At 36.1% G+C, this 19,022-nt stretch overlaps 2 protein-coding genes across 7 annotated transcripts in view; both read left to right on the plus strand.

The window, feature by feature from the left end:
- neto1l (neuropilin (NRP) and tolloid (TLL)-like 1, like) overlaps positions 1-14,973 on the plus strand; it is a 71,644-nt gene extending 56,671 nt beyond the window's left edge. For 3 of the 6 annotated variants that reach the window (XM_035415813.1, XM_035415811.1, XM_035415814.1), the window contains exons 8-11: positions 2,171-2,284; positions 3,181-3,742; positions 4,825-4,899; positions 9,720-10,788. In XM_035415813.1, coding sequence (XP_035271704.1) covers positions 2,171-2,284; positions 3,181-3,742; positions 4,825-4,885 — 737 coding nt within the window. In that variant the 3' untranslated portion in view covers positions 4,886-4,899; positions 9,720-10,788. Of the gene's footprint in view, positions 1-2,170; positions 2,285-3,180; positions 3,743-4,824; positions 4,900-6,065; positions 6,327-9,719; positions 10,789-10,926; positions 12,524-12,945; positions 13,009-13,370; positions 13,469-13,738; positions 13,998-14,308 lie in introns of those variants that run through there. The other 3 variants (XR_004765008.1, XM_035415812.1, XM_035415815.1) reach the window with 3 other exon arrangements.
- timm21 (translocase of inner mitochondrial membrane 21) lies at positions 12,104-14,996 on the plus strand. The gene is made up of 6 exons (XM_035415816.1): positions 12,104-12,523; positions 12,946-13,008; positions 13,371-13,468; positions 13,739-13,812; positions 13,892-13,997; positions 14,309-14,996. The coding sequence occupies exons 1-6, from the start codon at positions 12,220-12,222 to the stop codon at positions 14,399-14,401; spliced, it is 738 nt and encodes a 245-aa protein (XP_035271707.1). The 5' UTR covers positions 12,104-12,219; the 3' UTR covers positions 14,402-14,996.
- Positions 14,997-19,022: the final 4,026 nt, after the last annotated feature.

Consider the following 19,022-nt stretch of genomic DNA (forward strand, 5'->3'; position numbering starts at 1 on the left):
GTCAGAAAATTTCTCTGATGTGAAATGATATGATCATAGTAGTGGTCAAAGTATTTAGGCCTGATACTTTTATTCAATATTTTATCTTGCCCCCATTGTATTGCTCTTAGTCATTTAAAGAGAGCAGGCAAAGCTGCTGGATTGTAAGTCTCCAGGATTGGAGTTGAGTATCCAATATCTACATCATTGCCTATAGGAATGGTCACTAACAGATTTAAGGTGTTTTCCTTAAAATGTGCTTCATTCAGAATACAGCTTCTGACTGAGGAATATTTGGGGTGACTCCTATTCGGAGGTTATACTATTTTTTTTTTTTTTTCAGATATACCAGATGTGTGTGTAAATAAAAACCCATTAATTACCTGATTTTAAAAAAATCATACTAAAATATGATATATAACTATTGCAATTCTGCACGATTCATTCACAGCGAGTCCTTGTATGTGTTCATGTTTCCTTTCCCCCATTCTCAGGCCCTTCTTTCTCTCCATGCTCCGCTGTGTTTGTGATTTGCTGTAGGAGCGCTGCCTTTAAATTTCCCTTTCAGTTCAGAGAATGTTCCGCGGTACCCTTGTTCAGAGTGCATGGATGCATGTCCTGGAGCTGTACCTCTTAATGAGAAAATGTGTGACTTGGCTGTTTAAACAAAGGCTCCGCAGAAGACGGGACCATGTTGCTTGGATTACCATTGACAGCTTTGCTCTTTTGTCCTGCCACTCAATTATTATTTAATTGATGAACTAAGTAGCGAAGTTCTGGTGTGAACAAAAGGCCACATTTATTATAATGTGACTAGGAATTAGTTTCACAGGGGATTAGTCAGGACGTGTGTTTTAATGCAGTGAAGTGACTTTGCTGGAAATAATCAGTAGGGAGTGTTGCACCACCACCTATTGGTGAGTGGAGGTATTACAGCAGGATATGTTTGTGAAACGATAATAACAGGTATGCTCTGAACGCTAGAGTGACCGCAGTTGTCCTTTTTTTCTGTTTTCACTGGCCACTTGGGATTAACACAGCAATCAAATAAACATGGATCTGTGGCTTCAATTTCACACAATCCTGAGCCCTCCTGTTTTTAGAAGTGATGCATTAACACACTGAGCAGTGGGGTAAGCTAAGCTATGTCAATAAGTAATCATCAGTGAACACAAGTGCCAATCAATACGTTCTTAAAACATCATTAATTATGGCCAGGCCCAATCTTATTAATGGAGATGTGCATGGTGCTTGAGTACATTACCCTGATTGGTAGCTGAAAGAGGTGTTTTCCCTTCAGAAGGCACCTTCCTTTTTAATTATGGGACAATGACAGCCTCCCCATTCATGGAACTTCATACATAAAGAGAACACTGCAACCGTATTATTTCCTGTCTGATAATTCTCATTTAACACTTCTTTATAAATGTAGGACGTCAATGTTTGAGCAAAGTACAGATAATCTATTAGCTATTTTCACAATAATGGCCAATGACAAGTGAAGTACTAGCAAATGATCTTCAAAGCACTTGGAATTGGTGCTTCTCCATGATCTATATGACATGGTCACCGTGAGCCTGTCTGTAATCTGGCATGCCAATAATTCCTTACTGAAATATGTGTATGGGGATAGAGAGGATTGTTTCACTGCCAGGTAGGTTAACTTGCCTTTTAGTCTGATGATGACAAGATGTCATGGCCACTTGATCTGGCTTTCAGCTGCACAGATGCATCACTTTGTGAAAGTCTCATTAAAGGTTTTTAATGCAACTACTGTATTTCATACACATTCTGAAAGGTGATAGAAAATGATTGTGGAGTAGAATAATAGTAATGGAGTGGAATAATATAGTTTTTAATTTCTTGAGTGATGCATTTTATTGCATCTATCTATGCCTGTTCTTGGTGAACAAGTGATATTGTCATATTTGTTTGTCCAAGTTTGATATGCTTATGTATGACCATCTACAATAAAAATGGATGAAATGGAGCTTCTATGTAAATTAAGAGAGCGTTGCTGTAAAAGAGCATACATGATCCATCAACCTACCATATATGAATAAAGGTTAATAATAAAAAGTAAAATTAAGAAGTATATTCTCGTTTTAAACAAGGGTTTATATCAGTCACCCTGTCACATAACTGTTGTTTGCTGAATGATCTTAATGCTGGCCACGCCCCTGTGTTTCAGCCCCGTGTGATGCCGATGCGTTCTTCTGCCACAGTAACATGTGCATCAACAACACTCTGGTGTGTAACGGGGTGCAAAACTGCGTCTATCCGTGGGATGAGAACCACTGCAAAGGTGACCACGCTTTCTGCCTTAAGCTGGCCATTGGCATGCAGTAGGCCAGCTGGATGTATACATTTTCTTACTTCAGGTTTGGCTACAGAAAGGGTCACAGTATCAACTAAATGGGACAGGTAGTGATTTGTGTAAATGGTGTCCGTAAGTAGTGACTTGTGTAGATGGTGCCCAGGTCAGGAAATTACATTTCTGTTAGCCCGTGCCACCTATTAAAGCCATGCCTAGTATTACTGTTGGAAATAAACATCAGGGGAACAGTGGCTGCGGGTACTTGAGATCCTGGAGGTCACAGCTGTCGCAGCTCACCTTAGTGTATGGATTTTATGGAGCTGGAGGTACGCAGAAAGATTCCCCATTCATATGGACTCGGGGCCGAAATAAATACATGAATGCAAAACCGGGCACTTGTATTTCAAGGCTCTGAAAGCCAGCACAAATGAAAAATGACTGCAATTTCCAAAAGTAGTTTGACTCATATGGGCTTATTTGTCACAGAGGAAAAAAAGCTTTCCCCTGCTACAACTGACTGAGCTGGAAATGTGCTGTAGTCAGCACTCTATCAGTGCCTTGCTTTTGTGCTTGTTTGTTAGCTTCTTTTTGGCACATTGGCCTCTGAATCATATGCACATGAATCCTCATTATGTATGTAATCATCATTACCCTGACTAGTTTTGAGTGTAAGCTGTGACTACATTTGAAAATAATGTGCTATTCTCAAAATTGTTCACCGACATGAAGCAGTAACTCCCTCCTTAAAGGGCATTTTTGTTTCCTGACCTGACTTTGCACTGGCTGTGACTTCCAAGTGTTATACTGTATGGGATGTCATTCATTGAATGGTTTTGTTTCTTGAAGCAGTGTTCATTTTTTACTATTATTTTTGTATCACACAGAGAAAAGGAAAGCAAACATTTTGGACAACCTCAACAACACCAATGGAACAATAATCGGGGTCACCTGTTGCATTGTGATTATCCTTCTCATTGTGTCCGTTATAGTTCAAATCAAACAGCCGCGCAAAAAGTACATAATCAGGAGAGAGGACTTTGACCCCACCATGTTCCAGGAGGTCTTCGAGCCCCCCCACTATGAACTGTGCACCCTGCGCAGCGCGGCCGCCTCTGCCGATCTGGCGAACCTGGCCGACGACTTCGAGAACTACCACAAACTGAGGCGGTCCTCCTCCCGGTGCATTCACGACCACCACTGTGGATCCCAGATCTCCAGCCTCAAGGGCAGCCGTAGCAACCTCAGCACGCGGGAAGCCGCCATCCTGACGGACATTCAGCCCCAGCCAGTCAGGCCCCTGATCCCGCCCACCAACCGGAGGAGCATCCTGGTGATGAAGCACAGCTACTCGCAGGACGCCGCCGATGGGTGCGACCTGGACGAGGACCTGGAAGAGGTGCCCACCACCAGTCACAGGCTCTCCCGCCATGAGAAAGCAGTGCAGCGGTCAGTATCCATTGATTTTTGATGAAGACTATCACATGGGGGACTTTCTTTTCCCAGACTTTCCATTTCTTCCTTTTTTCAGTTTTTTTTCTTCTTCTTCTTTCATTCTTTTTGAGATTTCTTCCTCCTTTTTTGCGTTGATCTTTCCCTCTTTCCCATTAAGACCTCTTTAATCATTCATTAAGAGGTTAATTAACATGATGAAAACCCAGTTACACCCAGCCAAAAAAGCTTAACATGTTGTTTGAGTTGTAGTCCCAGTCAGATTGCATGCTTAGTCCCACCAACCCAGCACCTACTGCAGTATTGATATTCCTTTGATTTTGGATAAAATATTGATTCATGATATGCAATTATATTCTATATGGTGCATGAAGACTGCTATGGATCTAAAGTCCACGGCCAACACAAACATTTTATTTTTAGTGAGGTTAAGCATTCATTTTAAAATGGTCCTATAATTAAACACATTGATTTTACTCTCAACAAAAGGGCTTGTCTTGTCACTCAATATTAAAAGCACTTTTTGAAACGTAATATAGCACACACAACTTCTTAGGTCAAACTTAAAGAATTAATATATCGCACATTTATGAAAATATTTGTATATGACAAACTGTGATTAATAAGAATGTCTTTCTATTCACTTTGGGCATGAACCAGGTTTTTATTAAAGCAAAAAAAGAAAAAAGATATTGTATTACTGCACCTTGGTTGCTTGTCATGTCTGAAAGATTAAATGTTTACAAGAACATACGCTAATTGCAGCGTTCTTTAAGATTCATAAAACATATCTTCTTATATACCTTTATGGAGCATGCACTTTGTGTGCTTGTGCATATATGTCTGATCTGTATACATACATTACATGTTTGTTTTGTACATTTGGTTCTCTTGCAATTCCAGAAAAAAATACTAAATAGTATTTTCTTCTACTTCTTGGCATGCAAGTGTTTCAGATTTCACTAATAATTTCACTAAAATCATAATCAAATGTACTGCATTTATGTAGCATATGTATGCATATATTCTTTTCTATGCAAACAAATTTTACGTGAAATGAAAGAGCCATAACATTTCAGGTTCTGCCTCATTGGGTCTCTAAGCAAACATGAATCTGAGTACAACACAACTAGGGTCTAAGAGGCAATCTCAAGGTAAGCAATCTCAAACAATGGAAATGTCTCCCTTTTTGTGTGGTCATCATTAACAGTGTAAGTCGACATCCAGCACAGTTGACCTTTTTATGTTTTCAAGTTGTTTTACTGATTGTTTTCTGATTTGGATTTTATTTTCCATTAAGGTATCTTCATTTTGTCTTGCAGCCATGTTTGTGATGTGTTTTCTCTTATTTTTGTCTTTGTTTTTGCTTGAGTATGTTTTTATTGTGAATGTTGCTGGTTTTAATAACTCATCGGCATGTATTTTAACAGTTGTTGTATGATTAATATTGAAAATGCATACCCTTTAACCTCTACATTTTTTCGGAATATTTGACCCTCAAAATCCTCCAGGTTACATCTACACTCTGTAGTATTTTGTTTTGTTATACATTTTGGTTTTGAAGTATTGACACAGTGCTCTGCTCTGTTTTATAATGGTTATTTTTCTCACTCTCAGAAATAAAGGTACAAATTCTGTACAAGTACAAAACTGTACCTCTAAAGGTACTAGTGACAAGCGATTGTACCTTTCTAGGTACTGAATGGTACTTTTTTTTCTGGTTAAGGTACAGTTCTGTACCTTCAAGAGGTACTACCACAGTGACAAGCAATTTTAGAGGGACAGTTTTGTACTTGTACAGAATTTATACCCTTGCGTACCTTTATTTCGTGAGTGTTGTTAATTATTTTAAATTCAATTTGAAATCTACTTCTATTAAATATTCCTCTGAAAAGTAACTAGATTATCTTCATTCACTAGTGAATATGTATTTATTAAGTACAGGGAGCAGTTTAGATTTAAATACACAAGGATGCTGTGTTTTCATCTCTATTCATTTAATAATTATTATTTATCATTCACTATATTTTATTCAGTATTAAAAGATAATATGCGCATAATTGAACATAAGTAAGCATTGTTAGTTTCAATATATACTCTCATTGACATTCACAGAAAGAGTTGTTAATTTGTCATCCTTGGATTAATCAAAGAATTCCCATAACTTTTTACATGTGAAGTTTTCCTTGAGTTCAGTTTGTCCTCATGTGTCACGTACCTGTTTATGTCTGTTCTGTCACACTGTATGATGTATTATAATTTGTGATGTGTTTGCTTATGTTCTACATTGTGTTATGTGTGCATTGTTTCCATTATGTAGACTTCTTGAAAATAGTGCAATCCTGGATGAGTACGAACAAGCTGCAATGAAATATGAACAAATGGACCGGAGATATACACCAGCATGATGATATGCGGACACTTTTAGCGCACTATCTTAAAAATCCAATACATGTAAATATACTACAATAATAGAGCTGGATGGCAGTGAGGATTATGTTTTTTTTTTCTTTTTTTAATAACTCTCAAAAGTCAGCAAAACTTGAATTCAGGTAGACTGTTCCATTGCTGTCATTTACACTCCAGTATAAGTTCAGCTGATTGAATTCAGAATGAATAATATATTGTTACTTCAAAGTTTGAACAGTTATATTGTTAGACAGTTTTTTTTTGTTTGTTTGTTTTTTTTTTTTTTGCTCAAAGAACATGAATTTCGACAAACAACAAGGATAAGATTTGTTTTCATCAATTGACATGTGTTAAAAGCATGGCCTACTACTTTGTGTTTTGTGCAACCAGGTACATTATTTGGTTTTGTGATTAATGCTTGTAATCTGAAAATTTATAAAGATATATGTAGCAACTGTATTAAATGATCACTTTCTATGACTAATTTCAAATCTATCCATTTTTTTTATTTAGAAGTTGAAAATTTTTCTATACAAATTTCATGAATAAGGAATAATAAGGGCATGCTTTTTATATTTTATCAGAACATAGTTTAAGAACTGCTCTATAAACGTGCGTTCTAAATAGTTTACACCAATTGAAAGTTACCTATAAAATCATGGCGACTACAATTTGACTGTCTTTTAAATTAATACTTAGGACAAATAGTAAAATGCATGCTAAGCTTAATAAGATTATAGACTCACAATAGACAACACATTCTTAAGCTATTTAATTTTAATGAAATATAACTTTTCTGCTTGAATTTTATTTTTTTATTTATTTTATTTTATTTTATTTTATTTATTTATTTATTTATTTTTCATCGAACAAAATTCCCATACATTTCACACTGGTTCCTGATAGTATGGAGTCCAGCAATAACTTTTTACACAAAATAATTTCCATTGGGGACAATAAAAAAACTGACTCATTTAAACGCACCAATAGAATGCCTTTCCTTACAATGCCTTTCCTTCCTTCTCAGTTTATTATGAATTGTCAAAATAAATAAACCAAAATTTGCTTATTTTAATGTTTTCATCAAAACTGTTAAGTTTATTGAGTTTTCCTTGTTATGTGATTTCCCCCCCTAAGAAATTGTCTCTTCAAAATTATTTTATCTGAGAACACAAGCTAATAGTGGACATTACATTTGGCTATTTAGCAAACACCGATCTACAGCAACATACTGCACATTGAGTACATTTCTACATACTGTAAAATCCATTTTGCTGAAGCTATTCAGATTATATTCCTTGCTATGTCCCGTAAGCTATGTTTCCAATTACCCAGAGTACTGCCTATCCATCCAGATAGTTTCACTGAGATTTGACAAGTTTTCTAAATATCTACTGTAGCTCACCATACAGCGGACCTCACCCGTTGTACTACCCTGTTACCAAAACATTATGCTACACTGCCATCCCAGACTAGAAGATATAGGAGGCTCACCACTGTTACTTCCTGCAGCACACAGCTATAGACTAGTGCAGCGTTTACCTGTTAACTACATTTGTACTGTACCCACATTCCGTCAATTCATATACAACACAGCATTGTCCTGTAAGTCACAGAAGGAAATGCATGCATATACAAGGTGCTTTGATAATACCCATAAGAGCAGAGAATGACAGCTGTTAACAGCCCACAAGGTTCTTGAATGACATGTGCACCCTGTATTTATTGTAAGTGTTGTGTCTCCCAGAATAAATATTGAATACATTTTCACTATATGTGCGGTATGCCCTTGCACAAAAATATCAGCAGATGCTAAATTAATTGAAAAACAATATTTTCAATTTGAGATAACGTGTTTATACAAACTTACTAACAAAACTATTAAGGGCTTGCATGAGCACAGTGTGATGCAGCCAAACTACTTAATAGGCGCAGTCAATTCTCAAGGAGAATACACTTATCACAAGATAAATGAACAATGAATGAGTCCTCATCTGATATAAATGTATCCATTTGTTGGGAAACTACCGCTAAGATTATAGCATTATTTAAACCTACTGTTCAGTCATTTTGCATTTACTGGAATGTCTAGAAAATCCAATATATGCAGTATGAAATACATGTAAATAATTCTTGCCCCAAAATGTTTTGAGAATCCAAATCCCAGAGCACAACAAATGCTCCAGACCTCTAATGATTCTGGAAAACACAGAAGAAACTAACTCTGGCTGAGCCTTGAAGGACGTTTTGGTAAATTGAGCTGTGCCTATGTAGAATCCATTTATGACTTGTCGTTTTCCTTCAATTTACAGACAGAAGGCTAGCCAGTCCATTACTATATGCAAAGAAAGTTCTACAGCATCCTCACTGCTAAATAAATATAAATTGATATAGAATAGAATAGCTTTATTTTTTCTAGGGGAACTTAAGGATATGGAATTTCCTTCTCACAAAACTAGAAATCTTCTGAAGACCTTAACATTCACATATGAAACTGTCTATTTAATTACCAGATCTATTCAGTTCAGTTTGAAAATACATCAGAAATTATCTTTTGATAAGGTTTTTTCAACATTTAAGCTATTCTACTTTGGCCTTCAAATCAGGACCATTGTCTGTGGTTGATATTTTACACAAATGCACATAAATGTGTGTTGTTGGCCATGACGTGTTTATTATTCATATTTACATAAGTGTGTGTCACTTATTTTGATTTTCCATTACAAATTGTGAAGTCCTAAATGCTTGCTGTCTTTTTGTCTGTTTCCTGTGTTGCAGATATTTGTATAGAATTTTTTGTTCTTCATCATAGAGGTGCATCATTCTGACATCATTCAGCATACAGGATTATGTTAAGATTTCAGTTAATATCTTACAGAAAACATGTACCTAATATGATTTAGAACTTATTGCATTCTAATCATTCAAACTAGTTAATTGATGCATGAATAAATTCAGACCTTTTAATGGAATGCTGTTCGTGTACAGACAATGTTGCTCTCTGCATTGATCACTTAAACGTGTGTACCTTAACATTTTGTAAACATTAAAAATTATAATAATGACAGACTGGATAAAGGCTTTAATTTATACTATGATGTCATGTTGAAGATTAGCCACATAATTTAGATATATTTTGGTCCTGCTTATCCAGTAGTGTCAGATTTATTTATTTATTTACATTTCTGCAGCATTTAAAGATTTACCCCACAAAGGAGTACTATTAGATTTTTCACCACAATAGTCACACTGACCAAGTTGATAAAATGAGTGCAAGATTTATTTAAATAAAGTTACGTCTTTTATATGAATTTGCTTCCTTTGCAAATATGCCTACTGTTTTCATTTTTAATGAATACATTTGTTTACAGGTGTCCTGTTCACACAAATTAAATAGAACCCATATTTTTTTTCTTAATAGTGCAGAGATATTATTCATGTCATCTATGAATTACTATTCATTAGAACAAATGTGAACACAATCAACAATCATCAGAAGCCTCAAAATTATAGTGAAGGATGATGGACCTGGAGTGGACCTAATAGTGTTTTTATTTTTCTACAGGCAGATACATCAATCCTCTGCATCTTGCCAAGTATGACAACTTATGGAACTAACTCTAAACATCCTCATCAATCTTGAAAGAACTATTGCTCTAAGCGACTTTACCAATTCATTGTGATCAAACAAAAAAAAAAAAAACATTTTTATTTGAGAAAGTGTTGAGTCTTTTTATTTTTATTTTTACTTTTTTTCAAGATGTAAGACAGCTACCCGTGGTCTTCAGATGGCAAAACAAATTACAACCCCTGAAAAATATGAATGAATCACTTACTTGGAATAAGTTGCCTGAAAATATGTAACTTGCATTCATTTGTTTTCATGTGAGAAATCAAAACTTTCATACAATGAAACAAAATGTTTATTTACTCTAATTTTAACCTGAAAACATGCTTTGAATCCTTTCAAAAATAATTTTGATTGTTCTGATATAATTTCTTCATAGTAGTGACACAGATTGTTTTCCACAAGAGATGAAAGCCACTGGGACAGCAAAAGATTAAATCAGAACGTTCTGAGGTATGCCTTCATACCTTAGGTATCACTGTCAGGGGCTTTGTCAGAAATGTTGTATATGTGACAACCAACCATACAATCTAGGCCTGCCAGAGAACTTTCATAATTCATATTGTCATTCATTCTGAATAGACTGCAATCTTGTGACGGCTCATTCCAATAGAAAATCAAATGTTAGTTTGGCAAATGCTGGTCAGTCCTTCCATGAACTATTGACAAAGAGATGATGCAAAGGCAGCACTATGAAAAATAATGCTTGGCTATGCACATCAAAATTGGAATGGTCTGCCCAAAGTTGGAAATGTTTCTGTGGGTCAGTAGTGCCCAATTTGTTAAGTTCTGAAAGGGTGATTTTACACGTGTTTTCCAAAGGTAAAATGACCTGGATAGAAACCTGTCTACTGTATTATTGGTAATTAATTTGATAACAAATTAAAGTTATTCTGGACACAACATGTTTTGAATAAATAAAAATAAAATAAAAAGATAAACACTTCAAATTATTTCTTATATTAGTATGATGGCCTTGACAGTAACTAATATTAAGCTTGATAGGTATTGGCCTGAATAATATATTAATATGATGAATATAATTTGTGTGCACCTATAATTTATCTGACTATTCCATTTTGGAACGCAAATATTATATCGTTATGAAATCTAAATGTCTGCAGTATACTTGTTTTGCCCCAAGGAGGACTAAAGCTGCTACCCACGGGTGATGACTCTCCAATCAAGATTTTCCTGCACCATGGTGACACAAGTTTACTCTTTTATATGAATGACTCCTTTAAAATTGTACTGTCTAATGTATTTTAGAGCATCAGAATTGTGTTGTAACTTGAGGACCAAATTACCTAACAGACAAGTTGAAGTTTGAGGAAAAATATTTTTTATAAACTGCAAGCTTTAATAAAAATGTATATCAAGCAATTCTGCCAGATAAGAAGTAGAGGTACTGCATGTCATGGCTAGTTGTTAGAATGTGATTTGGGAAAAATTATAATATCCAGTGGCAAAACATTTGAATATTACTTTTATATTCAAGTATTGAAAAGATTCATCATATTTATGTGATCCCTAGTCATGTTATGGCCACTGTAGCAAAACTGTCACAAGCGTTGCCAGATTTTAAAAAGGTGATCTTGCCCAAAGCCATTTTTCCCCTGCACAATAACAAAAAAAAAGTAGCCCAATGGCAACAGACTGTCACCCAAGATCAAGTTTTTATTTACAATGTTTTGTTTTGTTTAGCTGCCAAATCAAATGTAAGTATATCACACACACACTTAATAATGTAATGTAACGTGGCTCCTTTGACTCTCTTTTGCTATCTTCTTTCTTTTTGAATTTCTTTTTGTAGTAGTGTTATATGTGTATGTGTAAGCTGTGTAGTGGTATTTTAATATGGCTTCTGTTCAGTCTTGGTGATATTGCACTTCTGTATTCCTGGGACTAACACTGATGTTCTCCACTTAAATCACTCTGGATGAGCATCTGCCAAGTGAATCAAATGTAGCTTTGTTTAATTTTGTTCAAGGGAACGCATTAACTGCCTCATGAAATTTTCGTTAAATGCAGCAGATTCTAATTCACAATTTAAACAACATATTATTTATTTTTATTTTTTGGTTACCCATGCAGGTATCGTAAAACAGACAAGTCTAGAGGCTAGTAAGCAGAGGAGATTCCGGCGGGTTTTGATCGGAGGAGCCGTAAGTTCACGCAATGGACTGTGGAGACTAGAGTTGCTCGACTCTTCCAATTTCTGTGAATTTACCAGGTTGTTTTGCTGAATAAACTCTAACTCCCATAACCCCATACTCTTAAATTGGTCGTCGCCGTGACGGGAAACGCAGGACATCTCGCGATTTGTGTACAGTTAAGGAAGACGGAAAATACAATATACATTGCAGTTTCACAATTTTATCTTGTTTGTCGTGGCAGTTGGCTAGTTAGCATTATTCTTGTGGTAGAAAGTATTATCATGTGTTCGCTTGTGTTTAAATTAGCTCAGCAGGCGAAATCAACACTGTACGTTTTACAAATATTCAGGCATGCTCATTTCAACCCCGTCCGCCTGCAAAATAACGTATGCACAGCGGTTGCTACAGCTCGCTCGCACCACATGCTAGAGCATTCAGATTTTGTTAGAGTACACAACGCGAAACGAAGTATAACAGTCGATGTCAGGTTAAGAAATGTAAGAAATAACAGTGGGAAAGAAAGGGGCCAAGTATCCGTATCGAGAAGCCCGAGTGACGTGACAGGACTTTCTGCTGCTCAGAAAGGTAAGACAATTTAGCCAAGACAGTTTAGCGTTTGCTAGTTGTGTTGATCTTAAGTAAATTAGTGCTATTTTAATCTCTGTACATGCTCTCTCTGGTATTCGCTTCCTGTTCGCTTTTACTAATTAAACGCTGCCTTCTCGGACGACGCTATGCCATGGATAGGTTCTGCTAACGCTGGCTTCATTGCTGTCTTCAGACAGTTGAGTTGAATACTCCGTTGACTGTTAGGTAAATAGCCTGTTAAAATGATGAGATGTGGAAATTGTGTCGGGAAATTGATTGATTGTCATACGTTATAAAGCACGATTTATGTGAAACGTGCATGTTTTTTTGTTTTTGTATTTTTTGGGATATTCCATCAGTCTACCTAAAGTATGTTCTGTTATTTTCTGATTCTTGTCCCTGTCTTTCTAACATTACAGTTAAGCAAGCAGGCAAAGATTTTACCTATTTAATCGTTGTGCTCGTCGGGCTTGGAGTAACAGGTGACTTCACTCTGTTTTCATTGTGTACTTATACTCACATGTCCATGAGCTGGGTTGAGTTCATTGCAATCATTCATTCATTCATGTCTTGCAGTACATTCATGTGAGTTCCTCTTCTCTGTGGTGAGGGATCTGCAGTGTTCTGTGTTTACCAACATTTAGCATATTTCTTCATCTTTTATGGTAGCTTGATCATCACACTGCTGATAATATATAACAACCACTTGATTAAATAATATTATAATAATAGTGTCGTGTGTATTTAGTGAGCTTCACAAGACAAAATGTATCGCAATGTGCATGACCTGTGCTTAAACATCCAATTTATTTTACTCCAGTTAATTGGTGTAATTTTCCTACAGGAGGCTTGCTGTATATTCTCTTCAAAGAGTTGCTGTCATCTTCAAGTCCAAATAAAATCTATGGGAAAGCTTTGGATAAATGTAGAACACACCCAGAGGTGAGCTAAGAGTCCTGTAAAGCTGTAGTGCATGCCATTATGTGTGTGTGTGTGTGCGTGCGTGCGTGCATATGTATGTTTGCGCGCGTGCGGGCCAGTGGGTGGGTTTCAAATCCCTGCATTCGAAAAGGCCTGCTTGGTCTTAATCACTGATTAATATAGATGTTGATAAAGACCGAAATGCTGAAAACGAGTTCAAGTTTATTATCTTACAATAAATTATACAGGTACAATGTAAAATAGCCACTGTCCTTTCATCCAAAACTTCAGGTCATTGGCGCTTTTGGGGAGCCAATCAAGGGCTATGGTGAGACTTCTCGTCGTGGAAGAAGGCAACAGATCAGGTGGGACACATGTCAGGATGTGAAAGACACCAAACCTGTACATACTCATCTGATCCTCACTGTAGTCTCTTGTCTTCAGCCATATAGAGTTCTTGAGGGATGGTGTTAAGCATATGAGGCTTAAGTTTTACATTGAGGGCGCAGAACCTCGGCTGCAAGGGACTGTACACACAGAAGTGAGAGAGGTAAGAGTAGGCTGTATTTTTCTCTTTTAAATAATTTCAGTACCCATTTAATTAAAACTGGTTTGATTTCTATAACAGTACAAATTCAAGGTGCTACCTCAAAAAGGTAGCATAAAAAGATCAGAGTGGGGCAACTTAAATTGAATAAAACGTTTCTGTACTAAAGGGTATTACAGCCTTGACTTTCAGTTCACATATACGGCAAAATTGGCTTACTCGTACAATATGTCTGCAAAATACAAAATATGGATTATGTACACATTTACGATAGTCAAATGTGTGTGATTTTGTTTTTGTTTTTCTTTGAACAGAACCCTGAAACAGGAAAGTATGAATTCCGCTACGTGTTTGTGGACATGGATACGTACCCAAGAAGAACCATTGTCGTTGAAGATAACAGATAATATTTGTGAGAGTGGGGCTTCCAATGAAGCAGATTTTTCAAATGGATTAGACACGTTTTAGTTCTGGGTCTTTTTACTGAATAACTCTCCTTGTGAAGGGCAGGAAGAGTGGTTCTGGATGTATTTGTATGGACCCCTCGGACAGTTTCTTCTGAAGCCATTGCTGGTAATGGAAGAATAATGAAATGGCATGGATTGGAAGTCAGGCTGCATTAAAGTGAGCATTAAAGAGACTGGAGCATGTGTGGATTATTAATTTTATGGACCTGATAGAAATGTGTGTATAAACAGGGTGAAAACAACAAGTTGCTGAAACAACAGCTTTAATGATTGTTAACAAGACAAATTGTGCCAACAAAGCTTGGCACTGTTAGTAATGATTTGCTTCATAAACAATGGAATTGCTCTGGGAAAAAATGTATTTGATGTTCTCTTTGATGTCTGTGACGCCTATTGAATTGTAATGACTCTCTGATGGTTGAAGTTATCTTGATGAAAGGCTACATTGGGTAATGAAGTGCTATTTAGTAATGTTGTAAACCTTTGAACACTGAATAAATGCATGAAGCAGGCTTTTTTCCAAGGAACAAGAAAATGATCTCCCTGTGTTTATACCTTTTTGTTTTGATTTGGTTGGAGAGTTATACAAGACATTGCCCCTGGCACCATTAAATAATTCCTTTACCCAGCAGTACTATTCGCAGGTACCAGTAAAACAGATGAATTGTTCATGGATTTTTAGGTGGAGCTAATTTCAACCCCTGTTCCTGGTTAGCCTTTTGAGTTTTAAAATCATCATTATCTAATGTTGCCAGATAGCAATATGCTGTGCAATGTAGAAGAAATTTCTTTTTTATTATTATTTTGAATAACAATTGTTAATATTGTGTGTAATGCACAAGTATTTTTTTTTTTTGATTCATTAATTATCTGTATTCGTATCAAACTGTTTCAGAATGCAAAGAACTGCAGTTTTGACATAACCTTACTATCCATGTGGTCAATTTAATAAAACTTAAGGTTTATAATGCAGTATAAATTCACTCAAATAACTAATGACAAACATGTAGTTTAATTTATATTTATATAACACATTCCCACTTTTGTAGTTTTGAAGTTTGAAAGGAGAGCATTTCTGTGTCCTTCCAATAGTAAAAATTAATTTTAAAAATGACAGTAATAAAATGTAATGTTGCAATGATTGGCCTATTGAAAAAATTGGCTGTGACAAATTGGTTTATTGATTACACATTCATTTTTTAAAAATGGAAATGGCACTGGGAGAGAAATGCCTGATCAACAAAGAAACCAAATGTAGGACAGGGTGAAGATGTTCAAGTCTCATGGTCAATCCTAAGCCAAAACAACAATTTGTAAAAACCTTTCTCAGCTTGAAAGCCTGACATATTTGTACTGAACCACTGGGTAAGTTTGAACCAGCTCATGTACAGCTCAGGAATGTGAAATGGTCAATTTGTTTTCCCCCACCACAGGGTCCATTTCATAAAATAAAACAAACAGGAGGAGGCAGGAAATCCATTTTGATTCATTTTCATTTTCTTGGTTTCAATGGTACAAATATTAAATAATAGCGTTTACATTTTTCCTTCATTGGCATTTTATGCAGTTTATTCATGACAGCATGCAAATTATTTAAATGAACATTTCGTTGAAAATGTGATTCGGCAAATGATTTACCCACATTAAATCACTGATGATCACAATTTGAAATAGTGTTATTTAGTATTTAGCACATTTAGCAGTTTACTTAATACAAAGGTAGGTACTCCATGATTTTCCTAAGGCCTTCATATTATTTACTGTAGGCCCTAGTTTCTAGGAAAAAGTATGTACTCATTGATTCAGTTACAATATACATATTAGTTTTTGCATACTATTTTAACATACTGCTCTTGGTGATTATCTGCTATACACAGTATTTCATTAGGTCTTGCTCTAAAACCTAGGAGCAAGTCTACTTGACAGAAGAGGGCACTACTCTCTTCATGGCTTATATCGATCATTGGACTGTTCATGCCTGCCCAGACTCTCCACTTGGGAAATTCTGATCTTCTAGAAGCTCCTCCCCCTGTGCTCCTACATCAGAATCTTGTCTTTTTTTACCCTTGTTACACCACAAGTGGCAGCATGACTTTGGGTGTAACATGACTCATTCTTTTCTGACAGCTGCAAAACACACCAATCCAAATTTATCTTTCCCCACAACATGGCCATGGACTATTTAAAACATGTAGTAGATCATCACTACAACCACCAAAATGAAATTAAATATATTAATGTGCACAATGGTTCTTTCAGACCTTTTTAACAAACTTGATTATGATAGAATGATGTAGTGGATTTTCACATAAAGGATGGCACTGTGTGAATGCTATGATACAAATGTATGCTGTGGTTATAGATCAAGATTAGACGGCATTATGTGAATGCTTTATTTAGCTTTTTTTTTTTTTCTTGTGTAATACGTGTTATATTTAATGTAATTAAGGCATTTTAAGTCACTTTGGAAATTAATAAATTACAGAATAAACAGAGAATGATGAACTGAGGGTCATGTCATTAAATACCAGGAAGTCGTAGTTGCACTAAGTGAATACAAATTTGAAACATACTGTACTGTACTAGTACCAGAGTGTCCAATCTAATCTGAAAAGGGCCAGTGTGGAAGTAGGTTTTTGTTTTAGCCTAGCACTAAGACACCTAATTCTACTTATCAAGGTCTTGATTGAAGATCATGGTTAGTTAATTTGCTGAATCAGTTGTTGTAGTACTGGGCTAAAATAAAAACTTGCACCACAGTGGTAGAGCTACTCTACTGAGTGGTCTGAACATAAATGTGTAATATGTTGAGTTCCACAAGTTGGCGACATATCTGTTGGAACACAGGTTGTGAGGGCGTTGTTTCCATCTTGTGGAAGACTAAAGCCGCGTTTCCACCGCAGGAACTATACCCCGGAACTAGGAACCTTTTGAGGAACTCGGTGCGTTTCCACCGCAGGAACTAGGGTCTAAATTTAGTTCTGGGGGCTTTGTTTTACCCCCCAAAACGTTCCTGCTCGGGGGGTAGTACTTTCCGAAAGTACAGGAACCTTTTGGGTGGAGCTTGCAGCGCTGAACATTTCTGATTGGTCGAGTACTCGCAGCATTTGTGTTGTATTTATTTTCCGCCATTACCCGCCATGTTTGAAAATATGCAGCGGCAAACCAATTTATTTTCATAATAACTTCAAATCAAACTTGTACGTTATGCGGCGCAGTAGCCTAGTTTTGGTTATAGCCTGTCAACGTCTTAGAATTATAACGTGTGCTCTTCTGTTCTTTTCTTGCTTTAGTATTCGTTTTATAAAATGCTAAGCATTCGTGCTGGGACAGCATATTACGTAGGCTACCAAAACATTCAAACGGATTAATTCGGTTGCTGAATATTTTCTTCCGGATTTTCTTTGTTAGCCCGTTGTAATTGACTCAAAACGTTTGATACAGTTATGTGAGGTATGCGGTAGTTCTGCATAATTAACATTGATGATACAGTACAAGCAAACTGGAAATCACCATCCGCACTTTTTATCCGCTTTTTAATCTTTTTAATCTTCCCTTTAGCTTTTTCAGACTGCCGTAATTTTACTGACATTTTTCAATTCCACGAAAAGACCAGGAAGACTATGGACTAATTTATGGTGCATGGTTCGCATCTGGAGGGCACACTTCGCTGCTCGGCTAGCAGTAACTTCGAAGGAAAGCAAACGGTGGCTGTACCACTACTAATTTACATTTTCACGCAAGTCCGAGTTTTCGTTCTATTCTTGTCATTTTGCCATTAGCCTATATGGAATTGACGACGAGAAAGTAATCAAACAGCAAATTGTTTACAACGTGTGCATGTTTTCTGCTGTTGTTGCCAGTTATACATATAAATGTGAATGCATTCTGTCGCTTCGGATGTCAAGACATGAAAGCGAATGTTCGCATAAAAACATAATGAATGTGTTTGAGAGGATATATGAAAATCAATAAATACAAAAGTAACCATATATAGTCAATAAATTTCCTACCGGGTACCAAACAGCAAACAACCCTAAGCCCCCAGTGCCTGATTTTCAACAGATGCCCTCCCAAAAGGTTGGTACAGTACATGGCCCTGATAGTTGTGCTATATTAGTGGTTTTGTTAGTGAATGTTAGAAAATATGTTAGCCAAGATTGCGGAGTAATGTTATCACTGATTACACTGTACAGGCTACAACATCAATAACAGAAACTATAAGACTTATTTATTAGTCAAACCATTTTTTTTTTTTTTTTTTTTTTTTTTAACTTTTGGACTGTATTACTCAAATGTAAAACAGAAAATTCTTGCAGGCAGCCCATTTGAAATGTGCCATATAGTCAATTCTGATTGATTAACGACTATGCATTATATTAGTGTGCAGGCATTGTAATCTGGGTACTTTGCCTCATTACAGATCTAAATTACTACGTGAAAAATTGTCATCTTGTCAAAAGAAATCCCATAATAATAGGAAATGTAGCCATGACAAAAGGTTTACATTTGATTAATTGAACGATTTGATTCAGAAAACCAATAGCTAAGGTTAAATATG

This window comes from Anguilla anguilla, chromosome 4, assembly GCF_013347855.1.
Source record: "Anguilla anguilla isolate fAngAng1 chromosome 4, fAngAng1.pri, whole genome shotgun sequence".
NCBI classification, from domain to species: Eukaryota; Metazoa; Chordata; class Actinopteri; order Anguilliformes; family Anguillidae; genus Anguilla; species Anguilla anguilla.

Excerpts from the sequence above, each read along its gene's own strand:
- timm21 (XM_035415816.1), top strand. The coding sequence starts at position 12,220 with ATGTGTTCGCTTGTGTTTAAATTAGCTCAGCAGGCGAAATCAACACTG. Across the intron at positions 13,813-13,891 it reads GGAAGAAGGCAACAGATCAG|CCATATAGAGTTCTTGAGGG; the intron begins GTGGGACACATG and ends TCTTGTCTTCAG. Across the intron at positions 13,998-14,308 it reads TACACACAGAAGTGAGAGAG|AACCCTGAAACAGGAAAGTA; the intron begins GTAAGAGTAGGC and ends TTCTTTGAACAG.